The sequence below is a fragment of the Rattus rattus genome, chromosome 15 (assembly GCF_011064425.1).
Source record: "Rattus rattus isolate New Zealand chromosome 15, Rrattus_CSIRO_v1, whole genome shotgun sequence".
Classification (NCBI taxonomy): domain Eukaryota; kingdom Metazoa; phylum Chordata; class Mammalia; order Rodentia; family Muridae; genus Rattus; species Rattus rattus.
The window spans coordinates 69,252,593-69,275,355 of NC_046168.1; the positions used below are offsets into that span (position 1 = coordinate 69,252,593).

At 44.8% G+C, this 22,763-nt stretch overlaps 1 protein-coding gene across 3 annotated transcripts in view; it reads right to left on the bottom strand.

The window, feature by feature from the left end:
* Piezo2 (piezo type mechanosensitive ion channel component 2) overlaps positions 1 to 19,907 on the bottom strand; it is a 367,176-nt gene extending 347,269 nt beyond the window's left edge. For all 3 annotated transcript variants that reach the window (XM_032885463.1, XM_032885461.1, XM_032885462.1), the window contains exon 1: positions 19,844 to 19,907. In XM_032885463.1, coding sequence (XP_032741354.1) covers positions 19,844 to 19,907 — 64 coding nt within the window. The remainder of the gene's footprint in view (positions 1 to 19,843) is intronic.
* Positions 19,908 to 22,763: the final 2,856 nt, after the last annotated feature.

Consider the following 22,763-nt stretch of genomic DNA (forward strand, 5'->3'; position numbering starts at 1 on the left):
TAACAAACACCGTACTCACCCAGCTGGTAGATAAATAAGCATCAGCATTGTGGTCTCTGGGAACTCTCCATTGCCCTGGGCCACAAGCATTTGCAAATTAGTCACTGCATTCCTGACCTGAAGACGCAGACCAAGGTATTAGCTGCAGCCTTCTCTGGAAAGTAGAAGAGGAGGGGGGGTGGGGGCTGCCATATACTGTGTTCAAAGTAACATGTCTCCCTAAATATCACCTGACCCCTATATGGGTAAGTCTTGAAATTCTCAGGGCCTAAGAATTTAAACATTTCTAGTTGATACACAGGGACTGTGCCTTCTCCTGTCTGCTCATGGGGCAAAAATGTGGTATCTACTTGAGTTAGAGGAACTGCAAAACCAATCAAGTTCTCTTTTCTGGACCAGAGGTATCACCAGACCGGACACAGGGATGCAAAGTCAGTGCCCTCTGCTTCAAACACACTGAATTCCTCAAGGATCCTGGCACCCCGGGACAGCTTCTCCAAAGCCACTGGATGGATACAGTGGCGCCATTCAGTGACATTCCTGAGACTGGCGGCTTCGATTCATTTCCTTTCACTAAAAATACTAAGTCTTCTGTCTACTTACCATCTGGATGGCTAAAAGGTTATGCTGTTAGCACACACAGAACAATTCTTGCATTTCCTTTCATTCCCATCAACTTCTCACCTCATTCCCCAGAAGTGACATCTGTTTTCACCTTGGTAAAGTCATCATCTACAGGCTGCACTTGAGTCAATGACATCTGAAGCGAAGCTCAAGTCTGAGTTGGCCACCTCGTACCAATTCCACCTCTACTAGGCCAGCCACCCTTCTAGCACTGTGCCTAGGCGTGCTCACAGCACTAGAGAAACTGAAATTCCCAGAGAGAAAACTCCCGAGATGTGTTAGGGTTGTCTCTGAGATCAAAACAAACTATGGCGAAGAGCACCTGAGCATCCGACAAGACAGGAAGACACGATCGATCACACCTAACTTTTGGGTTGCACTGAAATCCCAACTGTGCCAGAGTGTTTCAGAACAGAAGTAATGCCAGATGGGAAAACGCCTTCAGGCTGAGGAATGAAAAGCATGAGAGATCCCTCACGGGTGCTGTGTACTGCCTTTATTGTAAAATAATTTCCCCGGGATGAATAACTAACACAAATTTGATTTGTTACATTGTTTCACAGAGGGTTTTAGCTCAAATTGTAAATTAGTCTCTCTCTCTCTCTCTCTCTCTCTCTCTCTCTCTCTCTCTCTCTCTCTCTCTCACACACACACACACACACACACACACACACACACACACACACACACACACACACACACACACTAACTACTGAGTCAGGCTCCTAAGCCCCAAGGAGGTTTAACTAAGAGCTTCTGTAGAAGGACTTTATAGTATCTTGAGGGTAGGCAAAGTTCAACCAAGGGCCAGAAAGACAAATGCCCATCTATGTCAATTTTTGAATTCTCCCTAGGGACACTGTATCCTGGTTTAAAGTTATGTCCTTGCAGTTTGTTTGTGGAAAGCTCTGGGTGCAACTGAGCGGGGAGGGCGAAGGTGGAGGCCTCAACTCTACTTCTCACTGACTTCTACTAACAAAATAAAGAGAATGACTTTGTGGGTAAGTGCGAGAAAAGCGGAGAAAACCCAAACTTTGCCTTCAGTTGTAAATACAGGGATTTATTATGGCTCAGTTTAAAGTAGTCTTTGCTTCATTGTGCTTTATGGACTTCCACTGTTAAAAGCTATTTTGACCCCGGTAGGTTACATCCTTAATGAAAGACTGGAGAGAGTGGGGAGTGTAGAATAAAGGGCAACACAGCTTGTTGGACTCATTCAGTTCTCTGAGTTAACCGAACTATATCTATCTATCTATCTATCTATCTATCTATCTATCTATCTATCTATCTATCTATCATCTACCTATCTTATCTATCTATCTATCTATCTATCTATCTATCCATGCATCCATCTATCACATGCTGATTTATCTATCTATCCATCCATCCAATGTTGTTTTAAGTAAGCACTGTAATTGAATAATCTATTGTACTGAACACATCTGAAGTTGTTACTATAGCTACCAAAATAGTCTTTAAAATGTTGTTTACTTTCTCTAAAATAGGTCTTCTTCCAAGAGAGTCAAAAAATGCATGTACTGTGGATTATGCATAGGGTTTCATATGGAGAAAATGAAACATTTGTCTTGCTAGACCATAAATAATCACAGTTAACTTCCACAGCCAATAACATGCTACCTTGAAACACAACAGATAAAGCAGACACTCCAGTTGCTGTTAATCCTGATCTGTGAAGCAAAGACCTTTCTGATTCCAGTTGCGATCATAGACTTTGAGATCTCTGTATTTTAGTGAAATGCCACTCAATTTGATTCACTAGGAGAGACCACAGCGTAAGACGTGAGGACAGGAGACCTAAGAGAGAGTTTTTTAGTTTTTCAAGAACAAAAATGGTCAATCTCTGCACCATGCAGAAGTCTTCCATCTTGTGTGATGTTAAATAATTTAGCCACTTAGAAGTTTACATTCTAAACCATTGTGTTCTATACCATATATATATATGTAAATGTATATATGTATGTATGTACATAATACATATATGTATACTTTTTAGAGCTCAGGGAAGCATGTGTTGTATTGTACTTAGCATATATTTACTGGACATCTAGACCAGTGCCATTGTAAAGAGGGTATTTCGGTTTTATCTGCAGTTAAGAATGAGTTATTCCACATGGGCCTGGCTGACAGAGTCACCTCAGATCCAATCATATGACTCTTCCCATTCCTCGGGAGTCATAAAGCTCTTTGATGATATAAAGCCCCAGAAGGAATGAAGAGAAGGATTTAAACAGCTATTTCATGCTTTGTTTCTTAAATCACCATCTTCTGTGTCAGGTCAAACACTACATTCTCTATGCAATTGGCCAGAATCCCAAAATGCTAGCTGTAAGCACCTAGGAGTTATGGTACGTCACCACACAGATCTCTACAGAAATGAACATAATGGCCAGAAGTCTGTTATGTGATGTGAGTGTGCAGAAGTGCAGAGTCACCAACCCTTATCACCTACCCTCTGAATCCTAGCAGAGCATTGCTCAAACAAAGTTCCAGAAAGAGTCCATGGAGAGATAGCAAAGGATCTTTCCAGGTAGCAAAATCATGAAGAAAACAAAAACAAAAACAAAACAAAACAAAAAAACAAGGACCTAATCCCTGATTCCAAACACAAAGGCTCGATTTTAATCACCGTACTCTGCTAAGTTAGATTTTCTACTTTAAAAGACCATTCTGGCAAAAATGGAGAGAATAGACAGTCCAGAGGAAAGAGAGAGAGAGAGAGAGAGAGAGAGAGAGAGAAAACACACCCAGGTCTACAGCTTCCAGATGAGGTCGAGAGAGTGTGAAACAAGACAACAGCAATCCCAGCCTTCATGAGTTCTGTAAATTCATTCTTGTGCTAGTCTATAGCTTCAATTTAGTTCGTCAACATGGTCAGGCACCAGGCACATCCAGGAAGCTACTCCAAGTTGTGAGCCCATGTTACAATGCTGAACATCTCGAGATGCTCAAGGAAGGAAGCAAGTCATTCCTATCTCATATGCAACTGCTTATCAGACAAGTAGTCTGATAAGTTCTCAGAACAGCACAGCCCATTAATTCTCAACTGTTCCTTCAGTGAATCTGAGGAAATCAAGACACTTTCAATTCTTAATAAAGCCTGGCCTTCAGGGAACTTTAGGAAGTCACGTTACAGCCACCAGGAAAGGAAGGAAGAGACTTCAAAACAAGAACTAAAAGCTCTCTGCCAGAGAATGAGACTAGAGTCCTGGAGACGACTCATACTGTAGCCCCCTCTGACAGTAACTTGGGATTCTCTGTTCCAGCACTGCCAATCTTCCCCAAGTGTGGGGGTGTCTCTGTCTGCTTGACTGAATAAAGTGTCTAGGAGTCTGTGATAAGATAAGCCAAGAGCGACAGAAGGAACATTCTTCACATCCTTGACTCGGAGGCTTCCCGTGTAATTCTCACACACAAAGCACAGTATAGCCTCCTGGAAGATGAACAGACACGTACATGACCATCTGCTGTCGGTGTCTGTGTGACAAGCCTGGCTATTTCCCCAAAGACTTCAGTCAGACATGTCCAACTCTTTGACATTGGAACACAACATGGTTCACGAGCTATCCAGCCAAGTGACACGAGCCAATTAAAGAATTAAAACATCAGGTTTTAAGTCAATTCATGATTCTGTGCTGGTCTGAGGTGTTCATGGCTCTACCTGGCCACACATGGGGGCATTCTATGAGCTGCAGGGTTTCCATGTGTCTGCTTGGCACATGCTAAACACACATGCTCTCCAGCTCTGCCACTGGACTGCCCCTGAGCCCCTACATTCTCAAAGTGCACAGGACATTAAGGGCAGCTGAGTGACGGCTCCATTCTCTCTGCAGGGAGGCAGCACAAGACACTGACCCTAACGACCTTCCACACAAACACTGACCACTATGGTTTAAAGCATTTGTCCTCTGGTTTTGATGTCCCCAGAGGAGTCAACACTATTGGGGATGGGGTATGATTTTATCTATTGAATCATTTCTGAGGGGTCTAGGAGATAGGAATGGAGATAGGGATGCTCTGTCCCTGTCCAGCAGGGTTTTTCCTCTATCTTGTTCTCCAATAGGGACATGCCATCGTATTACATCAGACATAGCTCCTGGAGCCAGTTCTGTGACTATCATCCTCCTGTCCCCCAGCCTGTGAAAGAACCTCTTTCCACACAACAGCAGCTCCCTATCTCATAGCCAGCCAGACTTTCAGGGTCACATGCCTGTCACCCACGACACTCCTCACGCATGCAGAGATCACCATTAGAAGTATCCACTCCTAGCATTAAAGAATCTAGGTTAAGGTTCCCAACAAACAGACATGACCAACCCATGGCCTGTGGACTGCAGGTAGCCAAGGATGGTTATGAATTTAGTCAAATACAAAATCACGAACCTCCTTAAAACAATATAAAATGTTTCTGTGGTGTTTGTTTGTTTGTACTCAGTATAGTTCTCAAGTCTGGACTTCAGAGATTACAGTGCCAAGGCCTGGAACAATCACAGAGCCAGAAAGCACGCTTTGTGTACATCAAATGTTGTTTAAATTAAATATTGATCTCACAGTATCTGGATTTAGTCAATATGTATTATTGGCAGATATTGTTTAACAACAACAACAATAACAATGACAATAACAACAACAACAAAAAGTTTGTTAAATACATTAGCTGGTTCATTCATTTTTGTAGTACAGAAGACCTGAAAGGCATGTTGAGTAATTTTTGTGCCACCTCAGCTCTACACTGTTTTTAGAACTGTTCAGCTACCCTAAAATATAGATACTATTATCATCTCGATTTTGCAAGTGTGAAAAAGAAACTCGGCCTTAGTTAACAAAGGATGAATATGAAGATACCATTGGCACCATTGCTATGTGGGCAAGAAGGGTACTGGATTGGGGCGCTGGGTCCCCAGACTTATGCCTGGACCCACACAACATGCTATAGACATACATAGCAGGGAGAAGACACAGTGGATGCAGGGATCCCAGAACAAACACATTAGCCCAAGGAAATAAGAGAAAAGCAAGGCAGACAGCAACAAGCAAACCCACTAGGTTTGCTATGAGTGAGTAGGTGAGATTCAGGTAAACCTGGGGCTTGGTATGACATTTCGGCAGAGACTCTGGGAGGCTGACTGTTAGAGATGAATGACACAGAAGTCCTCAGGAGGACCCTGCAAGAATATCCATCAGTTGACAACATCTAAGCTGACTCCACTCCCTGGCTGTTGTGAACAGAGCAGCCATGAGCACACAGCTCTGTAGTAGGATATAGAATCCATATGGGACATATGTTCACATGCAGTATAGCTGGGTCATATGGCATTTCTGTAGTTAGCTTTCTGAGAAATCTCCGCACGGGTTTCCATAGTGACTGCATCAGTCCGCACTCCCAGCAACAGTAAATGAAGGTTCCCCTTCTCCTCATCCTCACCAGCAGTGACTATTGTTCTCTTTATGACAGTCATACTAACAGAGGTGAAGCAAAATATTAAAGTACTTTTCATTTGTATTTCTCTCACAGGAAAGGAAGCCAAACCTTTTTGTAATGGTTATTAGCCACTTGTAATTATTCTCTTGAGAGCTCTGTTTCAATTTCATAGCACAAAAATTTTGATTGGGTTATTTGTGGTTTTTAATATTTTGTGTTTTGATTTCTTTGTTTACTCTAGATAGTAATCCTCTGTCTGATTTATAGTTGGCGAAGACGTTCTCCAATGTTCTAATAATGACTTTGCAAGATTAACAGTTCCTTTGGACGCACAGAAGTTTTTGGATGTCGTGAAGTCCATTTGTCAGTTGCTGATCTTAAGTTTTGACTGGAGTCCTACCCAGAAAGTCCTTACTTATGCCTGTATCCTAGAGAGCACAACTCTTTTTAGCTAGTAGTCTCAGTTTCCGGTCTTAGGTTGAGGTTATTTAGGGTTGATTTTTGTTCAAGATGAGAGACACGATCTACTTTAATTTCCTATACGTACACATCCAGTTTTCACAGTACTGTTTGCTACAGGGTTATCTCCAATGTGTATTTCTGGAATTACTGCCAAAAAAATCAGATGACTGTAGTTGTGTGGATTTAGACCTGGGCCCTCTATAGTATTGCTGAGGCCAATTTATCAGAAACGCTTGCCTCATACTGTAATCCTGCTCAAAAGCCCAAGCCTGGGCAGATTATAGTTTCCTAGGGGGAACTACTACATATTTTGCTAAATGAATGTGTTATCAGGGTTCCTTATAAATAATTTCCTTTATATCTTTAGACCAGTGCTGATTTCAGTGTTAGCCGCAGAATTTTCTTTATGCAATAGATGGCAGTTAATACAGAAAATCATAACTACTCAGAGTTCTGGGAATAAATGCCTAATGAGCGTTCAGCCCTAAATGGACTAGACCTCATCCACAGTCAAACCATCCATAGAGGATTCAGAGATCATCTCAGAAGAGGGGTAGAAAGGACGTTAGAGCTGGAAGATGGAGAGGCTGCTGTGAAATGTCATCCCCTAGATATGACGTAATATGGCGCTCATAGACTCACAACAGCGGCGTGTCTCTATAGCCCTGAACAAGATGAAGCTCTCAGCATTCTGTAATTGGTGATTGATGGAGTTCAGAAGGCCCTACCCAGAGCTGAGGAGCTGCTGTGGGCAGTTAACTCCTGTTGAGAGAGTGAAAGTCATTTTCTTCAATGGTGTGAGCACTGCTAACTTGCCCACACTCAGGTAAACAACCTTCTATCTATGCTCAGGTAAGCAATCCTAAGTAAACTCGGTGGACGACATACAAAGACTGCGTGAAAACAGGAGAGGGGCTGTTGGGAAGTAGGGTACAGCCAGAGCGGACGACGGGCAAACAAGAGAGGCAAAGGGCTGAATGCTATCAACATACACTATAAAACTGCATAAAACTGTCAAAATGATTAAAAATTAAGGAAGATACTGACAGCCTATGCAAAGGAAAAACATAACATTGTAAAATTCAGAATCCATAACAATAGTTGCTTGGGAGGAATGATAAATGGTTGAACATTTCTTGGTCAGGACTGAGCTGCACAGTCCTCAGTCAGTACTGAATTACACACTCCGGGATCAGGACTGAGTTACACACTCCTGGATCAGGACTGAGTTACACATTCCTGGATCAGGAATGAGTTACACACTCCTAGGTCAGTACTGAGCTACACACTCTTGGGTAAGTAGTGAGTTACACACTCCTGGAACAAGACTGAGTCACACACTCCCAAATCAGTACTATAAGCTACATACTCCATAGATAGAATTCTAAAACAGTTTCTAATCTCCACCCTACTCCCCCTTTTATGGGTTAGCTCTTTGGGACCCAAGTGAGGACATCTGGTTCTATCAATGAATGAGATTATCGTGAAGTGCCAACACTAAATTAGTAATACACAAATAAGAAATGTAATAATTCTTAGAGACTTTCACCTTAAGGTTTTTTTAGAGTGCTCAACTGTTTTGGAGGTGGCACCCAGAAAAGAAACCTAGAAAGCAGTAATATCAAAAGTAAGAAGGAGATAGGAATCAAGAAAAAGTCAGGCGTGCCTTGCCGTTGACATCTGAAGTAAACAAAGGTAATTGCTATTTTAAGGCAAGGGCTGGGTACATGCAGTCTCCCATTACCGTAGGGTTTTGATGACTTCTGGGAAATGCGTATAGATCTCGGGAGAGGGAAAGAAATTTGATTCAAACCAGAGGCTTGTTTTAAAAATGACAAAAAGGAACAAAATTACTAGTGGGCTATTAAAGCTTCACTTCAACTACATTTTGATTTAAAAACTGCATTCCACACATATTAAAATTTATTAAGCATTGTGACAGTGTGGCTCACGTTACAGACTCTCCAGTGTTTGCTTGGCCAGCATCTTCCCTCAGAAAGCAGCAGCACATTTAAAGTACACATGTCAGGACTAGATCGAACCTAAAACTCTACATAAGGCTACACTGACTTGAGCATCCCAGTAGTGCAATTGTCTAATAATATCAGAGATCCATTCTCCTCTATGTAATTGAACTCCTAATCTCCCTGCCTCCACCTACCAAGGGCTAGGATTACATGTGTGTGCCACTGCACCAGACTGGTATCCGATTTAACAAATGCTTTTAAGTACTGGGTCCCATCCTTTAAAACAAACAATATGGTAGAAAACTGGTTAAGTTCTTGTATATGGTAGGCAGGTAGTATTCTCCCACAGATGTACATCATCTGCAGCTCTGTGTGTGTGTGTGTGTGTGTATACACTTTCTGTATAGATATATACATAATATACATATGCATACATACATACGTACATACATACGTATGTACATTATGTGTTTGTGTGTGTATCTGAAACAGGATATACTATCTAACTTGGGCCAGCCTTGAACCCACCACCTTCCTACCTCAGCTCCCTGGGTCTTGAGATACACCCAGCTGAGTGTGGTGTTCTGTGTGACAATAGCCCAAAGCATGTCAAACTGAAGTCCAGGGAAGAGCTGGTTGAGAAGAGGGAGTGTAGTTACGCGAGGCCACCACTGATGAAAACTTCAACGTGAGTCTGAGGAACTGCAAGGCCCATGGTGATGCTGCCTTGAATACTATTGTGAAATCGGTTTGCAGTTACCATGGTGACGCTGCCTTGAATACTGTTGTGAAATAGGTTTGCAGTTACCGGTGAACGATCTTAGAGAACTAGAGGTCTCAGGAAATTGCCGATTCACAAAGAAACATCCTCATTTTATAGCAAACCCTCTTTCCACAACCTTGTAATCTGATCTGTAGTCCTCTCTCCCAGCTTAAGATGGGTGCCTAGAGCTGTGTGCTATGACAGGGCCAGTTGGCATGCAACTACCAGGACTGGCACTGGCTATGAAGGCTTTACTACTTAGCAGCTAGATAGACTTGGGCATCAAGGCCAATGGGAGGAGTCCTGGTGAACCCAGTATTTAAATTTAGTTTGAAAGGGAGAAAAGGGAAGGGTGGGGTCTTGAAAGACAGAGAGTTCCCTTCTGCAGATTCTGTGCAGCCTTCCCAACACTTCTAGGGACGATAGACTTGCTTAGCAAAGATCCTCAGGTCTATAGTACAGTTGTAATTTTACACCAATTAAATCAAGTGGTTTACTGAAAATATATGGTTTGTATTCAAAAGTCGATCTCTGTAAACTCGCTTAGCTTCAGTCATTGCTACAATACAGTCTAGTTTTCTTTATAGTCATGAGCTATTGATGGTAAAAATCTTTGTGTCCTCAAGATCCGTGCTACCGATTCAAAACCAAAGGTGAGTGTGTGGTTGGTTGCATTTGTGGCCCTCACAGGTAATGAATGCAACACTCCACGTGACTGCAGACTATCAAAACTGAAAGTCTAAATCGGAATGTCTCTCCTTTATAAACTGCTCTGTAAAATCTGCACTCGAGTAGCCACATCATCTAAAAAAACAAACAAACAAACACAAAAAATCACTATCAGTTCTTATCCTTTCTTTAAGGGCAGTTAGAGTAAGATGGCCCTTAAGAAACTAGAACCACCTGAATTCCCAACTTCTCACGTGTTGGATATGAAAGCCACGCCCTTTGCATTTGAGAGTGATAGGCAGAAATAATACAGGGAGAATCATGAAGGTAATCTATAGAGGAAGCCTTTGAAGCAGAGAGGACAAAGTCCCATGGTTCATTATTGACACGATGCAGACTTGCTCGCTAGACCACCAGAGTAGGACTCTTCCCCAAGGACCACATTCTCTCTGTGAGGTCATCGCCAGCTGCAGGAAGCGAGCAGGTGCAGTCTTGGGAAGCAGAGCAAAGAGCTGAGGCAACTCAGTCCTACACAGTGCTGGAACTCATCTCCATTGTGTTCTGATTTATTTTTTTTAAATCACCAGCTTGTTAAACCTCTGCCTTCCTCCGTTTTCCTCTACCTGTGGCCAGAACTGCTGACCTAAAGGATTTGACCACAAGAGAAAACAGATCGATATGTGAGGTTCCAGAAGAGCTGAAAGCATTTTTAAAAAATAATATGCACTTCAAGGATGCTACTCCGGTCAAACGTCACATTATCCGGTGGGTTTTTCCTTCTTTGTCTACTGCACAGCGGGTAGCAGATATTAGTTGTGACAGTAATAATATTCTCATTTATGACAGCTACAGAGCATACATCAGCCTGTTGCAAGTTTTAGAGTCAGGAACTTGGAACCTACTAAGTAGGGGAAGCTAGACTGTAACTCTATATCAAGATCTCTTATGTATTCAAGAGAAAGAAATAAGGCTGAGGGCAGGTTGCCTTAGAGTCCTTGCTAGACGAGCACACTGGTATGCTTTTCAGTGGGGAAAGCATCAACTCAAAATGATGACCCAACTATCTGCTATATATTGGGACACTTAATGCCAGGGTTCTAGCAAGGATAACAAATCCTCGATCTTGCAGAGGCATAGAAGAAAAGAATAGTTCTAAAATAGTCCTAAAATCACAGCATGGTGATGAGTATGCACAAGGTGCCAGGTGACACTGTAGGGATGATGTAATGTATTCTGTCTGGGGAAGAGTTTCAAAGAATGAGAATAGATGTCAGAGTTGTCACGTCGTATGCAAGGTAGCAATAACCAAAGCCATGAAGACCTTCGAGTGGATTTGACTGGCAGGAGGGTGTGCAGGCCAGCATCTGGCTCAACTTTCAACAGGCGGTGCTCCAAACTTGATTTATGCTCTGTAAATGTCAAAACTGTTGGCCAGAATTCTAAATTATCCATGAAACGGCTAGTGGTAAGTGGCTCTTCAAAATCAGCCAACGAATTTCCGGAACTCACAACAATGTGTCGCTTCAGCCTACAATATTAAGAGCTAACGAAAGCACCATTCAGAGCCTTTGACATTCAGTATCATCTAAACCTGAAGCGTCCCTAAGACCTCCATGCTGTCCTTGTCCATTCATTTTGTAGATGAAGTATCCAAAGAATAGAGATATTCCATAAATTAAGGTCGAACCTCTGCGTGACAAAGCCAGAGGTGTGGCTGCAAACCCAGCTCTTTGGCCAGGGCAGAGGAACTTCAAAAGGTATTTAAAATTCTGACAAGTCAGAGACCGTGTACGATAATGATTCATGTGTTTGATTTTCTGACTAAAGATCCAAACCTAGCAAACAAACTTCTCTATTGGGACTCTTTTTAACAAGCCCCAAATGTCCAGTGATACCCTGACTCCTAATAGTGCCTGGTATATAGATTATTCATAGACCTTTCTTACCCCACTCATCTGAAGTGCATCCTAGTAATAGAAACAAAATAAGTCACACGGATATACAGGCCATGAGTAGTCATCTTAGCAGTTCCTGCACTTGCACCCAAAATGAACAAAGCTGTTTCTCAAAAGTAGGAAAGGCCAAACGCAACTGGAACTGTCTCCTGGAAACGTCCCTCCTAGTCCTTTAAATAGTCTGGGGTGTGTAAATTGCTCATCCCTGGGAACGGGCTGTGCCTCTGACTCTGTTTTGCTGATTCAAGTTAGACTTCGCACGTGAACTCATCTTCCACTTAATACAGACCCAAGTCAGAACTTGGGAGATGTCTGTCTAAGTCACTTACAAAGCACCATGAGCAATGGATGCCACAGACCTCTGCAAGGTAGACTCTCCTGATTCCCACTTGTCTCCGTTCTCCATCAACAGAAACAACACACCTGGCCTTCTGCAGCTAAGTCCCGCCCAGGCACTACCTCCTAGAACCCCACAGTGCCTGATGTGGTGAAGGGTGTCCAGCTCAGAGGCAAGTACTCAGATATTTGTGGCATATGGAAGGACGAGCATCCGGCCCCTGATATAAGATGGGGTATGCTCCAAATGTATTCATTCTCATGTGACAGAAATGGCGCTGGCTTTAGCTAACCCCCATTCCACTAGGAAACCTTTTTAGATAAGAGGACTGCAGAAGAGCAGAACCAGAGGGCAGCCTCCCAACTAGAGGAAAGAGGCTCTTGAGTACCAGGCAGATAGGAGTCTCCTGGGCTCACGAGAAAGCCATGTTGCAATAGGGAAGGCAGCAGCGATCTGTCGGATTTAACTGAGGTTCAGGCAAACACCTGAGCCCTGAGAGAGGCTGGAAATCTTCTTTCTATTCATGGGCAATATGGGGAAAAGCTAAGAGAGCCTCAAGATCTGTCTGCTGCTTAATCTAGAACCTGTACAGGGGATGAGGGAGGGGGAGGCTTGACATTGACCATTGATGACAATGCAGGACTTAGACTTCCGAGTCTGAAACAACACGAAGGAGATAAGCACCTCAGTTTGGGTCATGGAATCAATAACTTCCTAAGAAAAGAGTTAAGGAAAGTATCAGAAAAGTTCTTAATCGACTAGTCACGTAATAGCTGAAACACACACACACACACACACACACACACACACACACACACACACACACACACTTCTTGTAAACAGTACTTCAGATTTGAAAATTCATATGCAAATACATGCCACATGTCCATCCATAATATGAATCCTGCTTTCATGCAGGTTTGTTTCCAAAGCAGAGCTTAAAACAGCATCAGGAGATAACCATGGAGCTTCACCATCCTACCACAGAGGGGTTGGAAGAAATTGGGCATTATGTACGAGACACCGAAACCAACTTAAACTAGTAAGCTGTGTTACATACTATACTTTGGTTCTAGGATGGCCCCCCAAAGGCTTCAGTATTGAAGGCTTTGTCGCAGGCCTGTGGAGTAGCTAGAGGTAGTGGCAGGACATTTAGGATGTGGGGCAGGAAGTGGATGAGTTGCAGGAAGTGAGGTCACTGAGACCATGTCTTTGTGAGGGATATAGGAACCCTGACTTTCGCCCTCTCTCTTCTGTTCTCTAGCCACCGTGAAGTGAGTATCAGTTTACACCCCATGTGTCCTGCTGCCACAGGACCAACTAGAACAAGGACAGGAAACAGAAACCAAGTGAGTTTATTATCACAGGTAAGACAGAAAGATGACTGACAGTTTCAAAACTTTTTGAAAAGATACAAAATGGTATTGTTGCTCTAACACTTTAAAACATAAATTATTAATAGCAAAGGACTTGGGGTGTGGCTTAGGGGTGGAGTGCATGCTTAGAATGGGCAGGCATCGACCTCACAGAATATAAGCACGAGAATGAGCAAAAAGTGCTGGGTCCCTTAATCTTCAGACAGTTTAGGATGCCTGGGATCATTCACAGTTCTAAGTCGGTGGCTCTCCACACAGGTTGCTGTGTGCTTTGGGTCTCCGCCTCCTTTTGATTGCGGCCTGTTATGGCAAGTCTGGTGATCATGTGGACATGAGAATTAAAAGGAATAGTAATGCTGATATTTCTTTTCTTTTTTCAAAAATTGCATTGTTTTTATTTTATTTGTGTGTAGGGGACGTGTGCCTGTGTGCTTGGCGAAGCCAGTGGAGGATCTTGGAACTCTTGCAGCTTTGAGGTCCTGTGGTTGTAAGTCACCCAACACGGGTACTGGGAACCATACTCAGATCCTCTGGAAGTGTTCAGAATTAGTTAGCATCTTCTTCATCCTTCCCACCCAACCCCCAACATTCTTAAACTTTTCCCACACCGAGTTCTGTTTAGCCTACATCCAAATGGAATATTGACTTTGCCTGATCCCACATTGATCCGCAAATCTTACAAATACATCTCACACAGCAGCAGCCGCATTACCTGCACTTTCCTAGAGATTATTTTCTTTTAAATTGTATGTACATGTGCACACATACATGTATGCCCAGAGTGCATGTGCCCATGGCGTCCAGAAGAGGGTACTGAGTCTCCCAGGAGCCATAATTACAGGTGGTTGTGAACCACCGCTGTGGGTGCTAGGAACCAAACTCGAGTCCCCTTAAAAGATCAGCAAGCGCTCGTAACCACAGAATTGACTCTTCAGCCCCTATTAATTATTCTTAAACATCTAGATATGCTTACACTGTTTATTTGAAGCTCTCCTGAATATTTATGTGAAAATGTATGATAATCTACCCATTTCCATTACTTAACTTCAGACATGGTTACCTCTTAGCAGTACACGGGCCAAAAATGTTAAGAGTCTCACTAAAAATAAAATAAAATCGCATCAAATAGACTGCAGACATGCTGTCAAAAATCTAAAAATAAACAATAACAGTACAATCCTAGGGATAATTATTATTATTATTGTTGTTGTTATTATTATTATTATTATTATTATTATTATTATTATTATTAAGAATACTGGTATCTAAAGCACTGCATTACGTGGTGAGAAAGGCCTGGCTATTTAAAACCCCCTACCTGTCACAGATACATTCATCCTTGTGCCTTGACTCTACAAAGTGGCTATGTTGCTTTGCTCTGAGCCCTAGTCTTCCTGTGGCCTCTTCATGGCCTGGGTCCAGACCCTTGGGAGTTCTAAGTCAGCAGGCCAGCTCTCCTGATTGGCTTCCTAAATGTGGGGCAGCAGCATCCTGAGTTCATTAGGCATGGCACAGGAGACTGTGCACACTCCTACCCAGCAGTCAGTACTTCTAACTGCACCTTACAGTAAGAACGAGGAGGAAATGAGTCTAGAACCATGTAGAGATAGCCACAGGCAGGGCATTTTCAGCTTGCAACACGTCCTGACCAAAAGGTAAAGTCCAAGGCAATGTTACGGTCTCAACCTATGACCAAACACACTTCCAACAAAGCGAGATACCCACACGGAATTCCACTCCACACGTCTCAGGTGCCGACCACTCTTGATCATCTGGGTTGAACTATTTTCTTCTAGAATTAAATTGTAAATGTCTAACCCAGTGGTTCTCAACCCGTGCTTCACAACTTCCTTGTGGGGGTGTGTGTCCAATGACCCTTTCCCAGGGGTCACCTAAGACAATCAGACAACACATATACTTACATCACGATTCATAGCAGTGCCAAAACGACAGTTACGAAGTAGCAACGAAAACAATTTTATGGTTGAGGGTCACAAAACATGAGGAACCATATTAAACTGTCACAGCATTAGGAGGGTTGAGAACCATTGGTCCAAACTTTTTACTTCTAGGCGTAACTAATAGTAATAAACAGGCTGAGAAGAGATGACCAAAATCAAAATTATTTTACATATTTTCAATGAATCCTTCAGGATCTACAATACCCTCCCACTGGTTAAATAAAAATAAGCTTTATTTGCAATTTTGTAAACCAACTATGCACAGTGTGGCTTCAAAATGATGTCTAGTAGTGAAAATGTGCTGTACAAAGAAACATTAATGACCATAGATACACACATATCAAAAGGAGAGCCATATTTTAAATCCAGATGTCAGTTTTATCAACTTGTCACAAACCTAAACACGCTGGAAAGAGGGAATTGCCTCTATTGGACTTTCTTGTGACCTAAAGCAGTTTCTTTTTTTTTTTTTTTTTTTTTGGTTCTTTTTTTGAGCTGGGGACCCGAACCCAGGGCCTTGCCCTAGGTAAGCGCTCTACCACTGAGCTAAATCCCCAGCCCCTAAAGCAGTTTCTTAATGGCTAATCTATGTAGAAAGGCCAGGCCCACTGTGGGCTGTTCTGTGCCACCCAACAGGTGAGCCTGTGCTGTCTAAGAAAGGAAACTAGGCAAGCCAGAGGGCACATGGCAATAAGCAGGGTTCCTCCATGGTCTCTGATTCGGTTCCTGCCTCTAGGTTTTTGCTTTGGGTTCCTGTCTTGGCTTCCCTCCATGATAGATTTTAATCTATCAGCCAAATAAATCCTTTCCTCCTCCAAGTTGCTTTTGGTTATGGAGTTTTATCACAACAACAGAAACCAAACTGGGGCACATCCTAATCTTTCCTAATCCTGGAATAATCCGCAGTTAAGTGGGAAGGCTAACACAGTCTTCAGTACTTAGAATACGAGGACCTGAGTTCCAGACATTGAAATCATACCAAAAGAAAATAAACATAAAACATATGTGATCATCAATGATCAGCTACTATTATGACAATGATAGACCACATATTACATAAGAGTTTTACTGCTCTCCTTTTTGCGTATGAAAGAAGTCAATTGCCTAGCAAGAGGCCTTAGATTATTCTGGCGATATTTGACAAGTCCAGTGGCTGTAGCGGTGAAACCATCTGTCAACAGATGTTCATTATGGATGGTAAACAACATATTCTAGTATAATTGGGTTTGGTTGTCAAGACATAACACCTGCGTACAAGAGGCCCAACATCACTTTCACATTCCTTCTAATTTCTTATAGAGAGCCAATAAAAAAGTAAATAAATAAGAAACTTAAGCATTAGACTGAACACAAAGGCAGCTCATTTTTCAACACCGCTCATTAGCTGAAGAGAGTGGGGCACTCTTGCAGGAAAATTTCAACATCCTGTACAAGAAAGAGGTTTAAAGGAAATGTGTGTGAGTTTCTATCAAGGCAAGGCTTTGCAGGCTGCCTTGCCCAGATATAAAAATAGATGGTTAAAATGCAAAAATCGATTCTAATGGCAAGCCGGTCATTGTGCTCTCCGTGCCCAGGATATTAGGGAAATCTGAACATTTGATTTAGTGGCACCTTGGGAGCCAGCGATCCAAAAAAAATTAAAAAAAAAAAATTAAAAAAAAAAACCCTCAGTAACCTTGAAAATCTCTATTTCCTGTGAAGGGAACCAAGAGCCAAAATAAAGGGATTTCTACCCAGCTGCCTAAGGGTGCAGTGACTCAAGGCATCTTAGGACCTGGGTCTTTTTCCTAAGTGGCAGACAACATGAAAGGGATTCATGGAGTGAGCCTCCCCAGAAGCTCTTCTCTCTCCTTCCAGGGACTTCTCTTCTTCCCTCTTCCAACATCAGACTTTGGGAGGCTGACAGAAGTCACACACTATAGGGTGAGCTGGGGGGGGGAATGCTACCTTCGGCCAAATACACACACACACACACACACACACACACACACACACACACACACACACAACATACACTCTTACATACTCATATATCCACAATGCATTATTAGCACAAGCCCACCATCTCCTTAACCCACAGAAGTGTGGGTGTGCAGAGGAAAGAGTAAAACAGGGGAGATGGTCCCCCAACCGCCCTGCGCTGACTCAGCTCTCCAGGAAACTTGCGCGGAAGCAGGATAGGGTGAGGACTTCTATTCCTGTGGTCCTGCAAGTCCAGCTCCTCCCAAGAAAGTCTCAACCTCAGAGTAGACTCCATGTGCATCCTGAGATGGACTTGGCTCAAGCTTGCAAATATGAATGCTGCAGGAGGGGTTGCGGCACGATGGAGCTGGGACCACAGCCTTGGAGCAATGCCCTTGCTTTGCCCCTGCCCGCCTCTGGAGCCTAGAACATAGGCCTTTCCTCTGGATGCATGAGAGCATTTGTCCTATTAAAAGGCTTCAGGAATGGATCACGAAAGTCTAGTGGAAATGACTCTACACAGGCCCTATGCTTGGGGTCAAAGGGCAGTGAGCTGAGTCCTGCAGAAGCCCAAACCCTAGACAAGACAGCAGGCAACCAAGGGACCATCCCTTGCTCTCATTTTAGAGTGGATCCAGATGAGTGTAGGTGGCCACCTGTTTAACTCTTCCAATAGGTCTCTGCAAAACTGCCGCCCTGGGCAAGGAATGAGACAACTTAAAGCCATAGGGGGGCAGAGAGGAATGCGGCTGAAGAAGTGCAGGGGTGAAAAGGCTTGAGGCAGGGGAAGGGAGCAGCTTCTGACCTATTCCTCTTAAACTGAAACACCCTAGCGAACTTGAGACCTAACTGGATTCCAATTAGCAAATCCAATTGGTAAGGTGCCAGGTACATCAAAGAGAGGAGATAGAAACAGAGACACCGCCTGTGTGCCGTGTGCCTAGCAAAAGCTTTTCAAATTACTTTTCAAACACTACCAGGGGGCGAGGTTATCATGGACTTTGAGGAAGCTGTGCTCCCTCCTGTGACCATTGACTAAATGGCCCTGTCTGGAACCCGGAACTTCACCAGTCCAGGTCAACAGCAGCCTGTCAGCGCTAGCCCCTTCTCTAGAAGCACCTGGTGCAGTGCCTTGCTGCTTTCTCCTCTCCCAGAACCCTGCTTTCCACCATTTTTGGCACCTAGCTTTCCCAGAGGCTTCTAGCTAAAGTTGTTATTCCTGTAGACATCCAAACTCCAGAACTCCCTTCCAATTACCTGAGCAAATAGCACATTTCACAGAGATGCGACGCCAGTCACCAATTTCTGTCAAGATTCCAAAACAGACCAAACAAACAATACGAACAAACAAAAAGTTTCCTTTTGTGGGAAAGCAAAGACCTCTTTATGAGTGCAGAACTTGCTACTGTGTTATGTTTTCTAGTTCTTTCAGGAGTCCATGGAAAGCCGGGCTTTGGAGCTCTGTGATATTTAAGGACTGGGAATGAACATGACTCGGGGCGCAGACTCCTGCAGCTGCTGGGATCCTTCCTAACTCCCACGGAGGATGAGGTTCTCCAAGGGACTTTCATAGTCTGATCTGTCCCAACGAATGAGATTCACTTTCTAATCCTTAAATATCTGGAAAAGGCTGGCCCCAGAAGGGCAGGATTAGGTCTGATCGCCTACAGCCCCAGCATCCTTTTGTTGTAAATGGAGGATGTCGTGGAGGTAAAATACAGACTCATCAAGGCAGTTTCTCTTTGCCCCATCTCGCCTTTTCTTTTTACCACTGTTGAAATTGTTCACCTCTACCTATTTGATTGCTGGAGTGTAGGCTGGAGGAGATGGCCTGAGTCCCTTCTGGTCGCACAATGTGCTGAGCATCTGGGGGCTCTGGAGGGGTGGTGGTGATGGTGGTGGTGTTAGTGGTAGTGGCGCGCAGGCCAGCGGGTGTCCTTGCAAAGTCTTACAGAAGAGAGGGTCGCTTGTCTACCATCACTTTCCCACCTTACTAGCATCCTTTGTAAACAAGCAGATACTCCTCTACAGGAAGTCTAGGAGACTTCCATTCAACAGACAGAGGACTCCACAGCATGTCCATTCTGGTTACCGGAACTGACTAAGAAAACGTCTGGTCCTGAGCTCTAGATTGCCAAGTTAAAGAGCAGGTCTGTCACCCTACAAACAGTGCACATCTAAAGCCCCTGCCACTCAGCCTGCGCAGCGGGCCTCTCTCAGAACCGAATCCCTCAGAGTTAAGACCCCTTCCCGTTTGAAGGAAGCCCTCTCCCAGGCGCCCTCTGCTTTTCTTTCCTTAGTCACCTCCATGAGCACACCACACTCACCTACTGCCAGGCAGATGGGGAGCAGCAGCCTGAAGATCAGCCCGCACACCACTTCCGAAGCCATCCTGTGCTGGGTCCTTGCTAGTCCGAGCAGTAGGGCGATGCTCGGGGGGTCCCTAGAGCTGGGGCGTCAGGCCCATGTCTGCTTAGGGCCTCGTGCGCCCGGCTGCTCCTAGCAGCCCTGGCATCGCGTCGGCTGGCGCGGTGCTCTCTGCCCCGAGGGCGCGCTCGACGGGCCGGAGCTGCGCAGCTCACGGGGCTCTAGGCAGCCACCTAGCCAGGCGTCGGAGCCCCTGTGGCCCGCCCATGAAGTGTGGAATCGGAATCCAACGGCGGCTGCTCCAGGGGTCGCTGGGAAGGAGCCAAGGGAGGGACACTCTGGGAGTGGAGAGGGATGGGGCCGGCGAGGAGAGGGGATGGAGGAGGCTAGCTGTCCTCTGCCTGCTCTGGAAGTGGCGTTCCGGGATGGCCCAGAGTTTCTAGCGGAACCCCTCCGAAGTAAGCGTGTCTGGGCGGCGTAGTCCGGGTTCCGATGCCCTCACGGACTATGGAGCTCCCGGTGAGCTAAAGACCGCCAGGCGCCCTGGAAGCTGCGTCCTGGAGCCCCAGCCTCGGGGCGGATCGCTGAGCCGCCGCTCCGCTTAGCCTCAGCGCCCCCAAGCTTCAGGCCAGAGAGAACCCGGCGCCAGCTGCGGGGCGCGGAGAAACATTCCCACCCCGGCGGGGTCCCGCTGCCAGCCCGCGGGGATGCGAGTCCAGTGCTCCCTGCGAGGAACCCCGCGAGCCTGGGCGGGAACCAAGACCCAGATGCCGAGCGCGCGGCGCCACCACCGCGACTTTGGTGAGCAAAGAAACCCCAAGAACCCTGCAGTTGTCCCCGCGTCCCCAACAGGCGGAGCAGCCTGGGCTCCCCGGAGGGCGCGCGCTTCTCCACCTTCAATGAAACTTTGCAAGCTCTCACTCCGGGACCGGCGTGTCTCAGGGCCAATAGAAAGGCGGCTCCTAGCAGCGACGAGCCCGCCCATGCGTGCCTGGCGAAGTAGGAGCGGCGCACCCGCGTGGGGCGCGTCCCGGTTGCACCCCAAGCTCAGCAGAAGGCCCGGCCGGGTGGGCTCAGTGGTCTGGGCTCACACCAGAGAAGCGCTGGGCGCCACAGCCTCTGCTGGCCTCTGAGACCAGCAGCTCTTCGCATCTCACTCTCTGCCTGTGCATCTTGTCAGTCCTATCCTCCTGTAGTGGAGTGAGCCTGACTAAAACCAAAGACTTACTTAACACCTAAGGGGAATATGTGCAAACCTGGCACAGTAGCTAAGGGCTTGGGTGCCTTGGTGGATACAACACCTCTGCTAAGTCCACGCTACTCACTAGCATTAAGCTAGAACCCAAATACATCCAGGACCTTGCCCATGTCTAGAATGATGAAACCTTGCCGCTCTGAACAGGTTCTGGTAATTTTGGGTCTTTTTCATGTTGAGCATGGAGGTTTAGATATACGTCTACGTTGGGCACTTAAAGAAACTATCGTTTTTTAGGACAGTTTTTTTTTTTTTTCTTGCATATTGGTATTCCTAAGAGAGTATGATGGTACTGGAAATGTTCTCCCAATAGCCTCCTAGTTACTTGCTTTGTAGACCAGACTTAGTCAAATCTCACTGGGAGGGTCCTGTGTGTCTGGGTCTATAGTTTTATAGTATTTAAGAATGAAGCCTTTTTTTTTTTGCTGGCATGGAATGGAGACTGTCAGAACCAGGAGGGAGGTGACCATAGATGCGAGTATACTGAGGACCCCTCGGGCCTGTCGGGTCCATGGGCAAGAATGGTAGGAGGCATTTTGACATCCTCTCCTCCGCAGTCCTCAAGGCTCATGCTTATAAAGGTTAGAATGGTCGGCGAACGGGGTGGACCAAGAAAAGTGGGCAATTCTTGGTTCCTGGATCAACACTCTGTCACTTAAACCATAGAAATGACTATCTCTTCTGAGATCCGGTAAGTTTCCACCTGAAGTTCAGGTACCTTCATCAATTCTCTAATAGAGAGAAATTTAAAAACAGTTGAAAGTTTGCGAAGATACCCGGTAACACGGGGCATCTATATGAGCCGGCATCCTAAGGAAACTCCTCGCTCAGGAAAGAGCCCAAAAGTAAAACTCTTAAAGAAGAAAAAGTGACTCAACTACCGAGAAATGCTCTGTGGATTGTGCGGTGGTACAGCTTGTTCTTAAGAAAGTAGCACCCTTCATTTTGAATAACCTCTTATCACGCTATGCATCTTGTTTTCTCTGACTATTTTCCATGGTTTTTTTTATGGCTTTACCATATCAACGAGTGGCTTATTTCCTCAAAATCCCTGCTTTGAGATGCCTAAGTGGAGACACAGGGGGATACCCAGATGTCTTACCAAGTGCACTTCTTGCTCTCTCTGCCACACTAGACATTAACTAGACTTCCGACATCTGCCCTAAAGTGGAAGTTCCAGGTGTCTGACAAGGTCGGGTTGAGCTACTCCATCCTGGCTCTAGCTGGAGCTGCCTGGAGAGCTTTATGGAGATCCTAACAGGCAGTCTCCACACTCCCAGAAACCCTGACTTAATTAGTCTGGTATGGGTCCACGCTACATATATTTTTAAAGCTCTCAGGTGCTTAGCTATGCCGTCATGTTAGAGAATACTTTAGTAACTTCATTTGCATATCAGAACCCCCAAAGCATGCATCCAAGGGGATTCTGTACCATCATCACCAAATGAAATCTACCCGCTGAGGCTGAATTTCCACACAGACTGGCTGGTACATGAATATCAATAGCCAGTAAAAACTATTTCTGCTTATCATCTTCTATACCTTGAGGAGCAGGGTCTGCCATTCAGACAGGTTTACTTTCAAGGACTCACAGCCTATCAGTTTAGGGTTTCTTGTTCAGGATC